The 2121-nt window shown below is 35.2% G+C and overlaps 1 protein-coding gene across 1 annotated transcript; it reads right to left on the bottom strand.

The window, feature by feature from the left end:
• Positions 1–308: 308 nt before the first annotated feature.
• On the bottom strand, positions 309–1071 carry LOC131154354 (uncharacterized). The gene has a single exon (XM_058107066.1). It carries the CDS (start codon positions 953–955, stop codon positions 515–517), a length of 441 nt encoding a protein of 146 aa, XP_057963049.1. The 5' UTR covers positions 956–1071; the 3' UTR covers positions 309–514.
• Between the last annotated feature and the right edge of the window lie 1050 nt (positions 1072–2121).

The following is a 2121-nucleotide window of genomic DNA, read 5'->3' as shown; positions in this document are numbered from 1 at the left end:
TTTAAGATTAGTTTAGATACCCATCAATAAGTAGTAATTAGGTAAACTAACTGTACCTAAAGAAAAAACTGGTTAATCACGACTCTATCAAATCATTATTATTATTGCCCCTCACCATTTCATTATTGTATATATATTCATGGGAAAGGGTATCTCGCTCTCAACTTAACAAATTTGAAATCCATCAATCCATCGATACAACGTTGACATTCATTGCAGATGGAAAAGTTTTGGCATCAAGCAGTGAACAAGCTAAGTTGATTGGTACGTAGTACGTACAATTGGATCAGCATGCAACTTGACTCACCTTAATTATACAGGTAACGCATTAATTAACAAACCCCATTTTACATACGAAGTGCCTTAATTTTTGCCAAAGTGCAATACAAAGGAACCCGTTCCTCACCATACAAACATTAATTCAGAAAAGAACAAAATAAAATGAAGAAATTAGAACAGTTGTTTCAGGCTTTCAGCAGCTTAATTAGCGCCGGCCGGTTATACGTATAACAATTTACCGAAGCCACCACATGCTTCTCCCGCCGCCGGAGCGAAAAGAGCAAAACTTAAACACGAGCACTTCCTCTCCCAGCTCCGTGACCATTCTCCGGGGACCCAGAGCATCCCTGCACAATGGACACGTGGTATTCCTGTACCCCATCCATCTATCCAAGCAATCACTGTGAAACAGATGCTCGCACCTCAGCTCCTTTATCTCCTCCCCTTCTTCTATCTTGCACAGGCACACCGCGCACTCCGCCGCCGCCTCTTCGTCTTCCCGTCCCCCAGGCTGCGCCAGGGCCGCCTTGTAAGACGTCACGCCAAGCTTCTCTCCCGTCTCGAACGATGGCGCGCCGAGGACGAGGTCTCGGTGCAGGAAGAGGGATTGGTGGAAGAGGAAGTTCCACGCCCATTTGAGCTGGGCAATGATGAAAATTATGTAGTTGATGAACATGATGAGTGGCCGGAGGAAGATGAAAAATAGAGAGAGAGAGAGAGAGAGAGTTGAGGTATGCAGGACTCAGCTGCGTACGTTTTTGGTATAGGGCGATGGTCAGAGGAAATAGGCATGTATATATAGACTTGGTGTGAGACGGGAAAATAAAATAAAGAAGGATTAAGTGGACTGGAATAAAAGCAGCCGTCACCAAGCTTGAAAAGTAGTGAATCACAGGCAACGCTTTCTTACTCGCGGTAAAGGGGAGTGTGGTTCATGCTACGAAGGATTTATCATAGTGAGAAAATATTAGGATTCTTTATAATGATGAAAAAGGTTTTGGAATACACCGACTTAATATTTCATAATAGTTTCATCATATGTATATATTTTAATTAAATTAAATAGATATAATTATTATTTTTTTTTTGTAAGAAATCATTTTGGTTCTAATATATATATTTGATGTACTTAATAATTTCTCAATTATCATAACAAAAATTATCGAATATTTTTTATGTTTGTTAAATAGATATAAACCTGCTACAAGATTAAAAAAATTTAAGAATTTTCTTATACAAAAAGGCAAATACCTTATCTAAGGATTTAATGAGTCTTTCAAGGATTTGCAAAAAATACACAGATTTCTTTAATATTTTAATAAAGATGAGCTCAAATAGAATTATAAATATTGTAAAAATCAAAATGTTAAATGAGTAAAAAATTTTAATGAAAATTTATATTTTTTATCACATATTTCTAGAAAAATGCATAAATTTTTTTTTAATCTTAAAAGGAGTAGTATCATATCTTTTTGTCCAACATCTAAAAAGGTGGGTATCTATTTTTCGTCCAATTAATTAATGGGAATTAGAGATGTACAAAAATTATCAAAAAATTGAAAACCGAAACGAGATCACAAGTAGTTCGATTTTAGTTTTGATTCTAGAAAATGGAAATTTTCAATTTCAGTTTCGATTTCAATTTCATAAATAGAATCAAACTAGAAAAACTAAAACAATAGATTTAAATATAAATTATATATTAATATAATTAATATGTATTAAGATATGATTGATCTATTATCTTAATTGTAGTAGGCTGCACCAAACTGGATTTGCTCCCTTAATGTAAATGAACTTTTTCTAGGGTTTCTTCTCAATCTCAATCGACCCCCCCTCAAG

This window comes from Malania oleifera, chromosome 4 (genome assembly GCF_029873635.1).
Source record: "Malania oleifera isolate guangnan ecotype guangnan chromosome 4, ASM2987363v1, whole genome shotgun sequence".
NCBI lineage: Eukaryota > Viridiplantae > Streptophyta > Magnoliopsida > Santalales > Ximeniaceae > Malania > Malania oleifera.
Note: the sequence above shows the minus strand (reverse complement) of the source record. Positions and strands in the feature narration are given on the sequence as shown.

Coding starts and splice junctions, on each gene's coding strand:
- LOC131154354 (XM_058107066.1), bottom strand. CDS start 955: ATGTTCATCAACTACATAATTTTCATCATTGCCCAGCTCAAATGGGCG.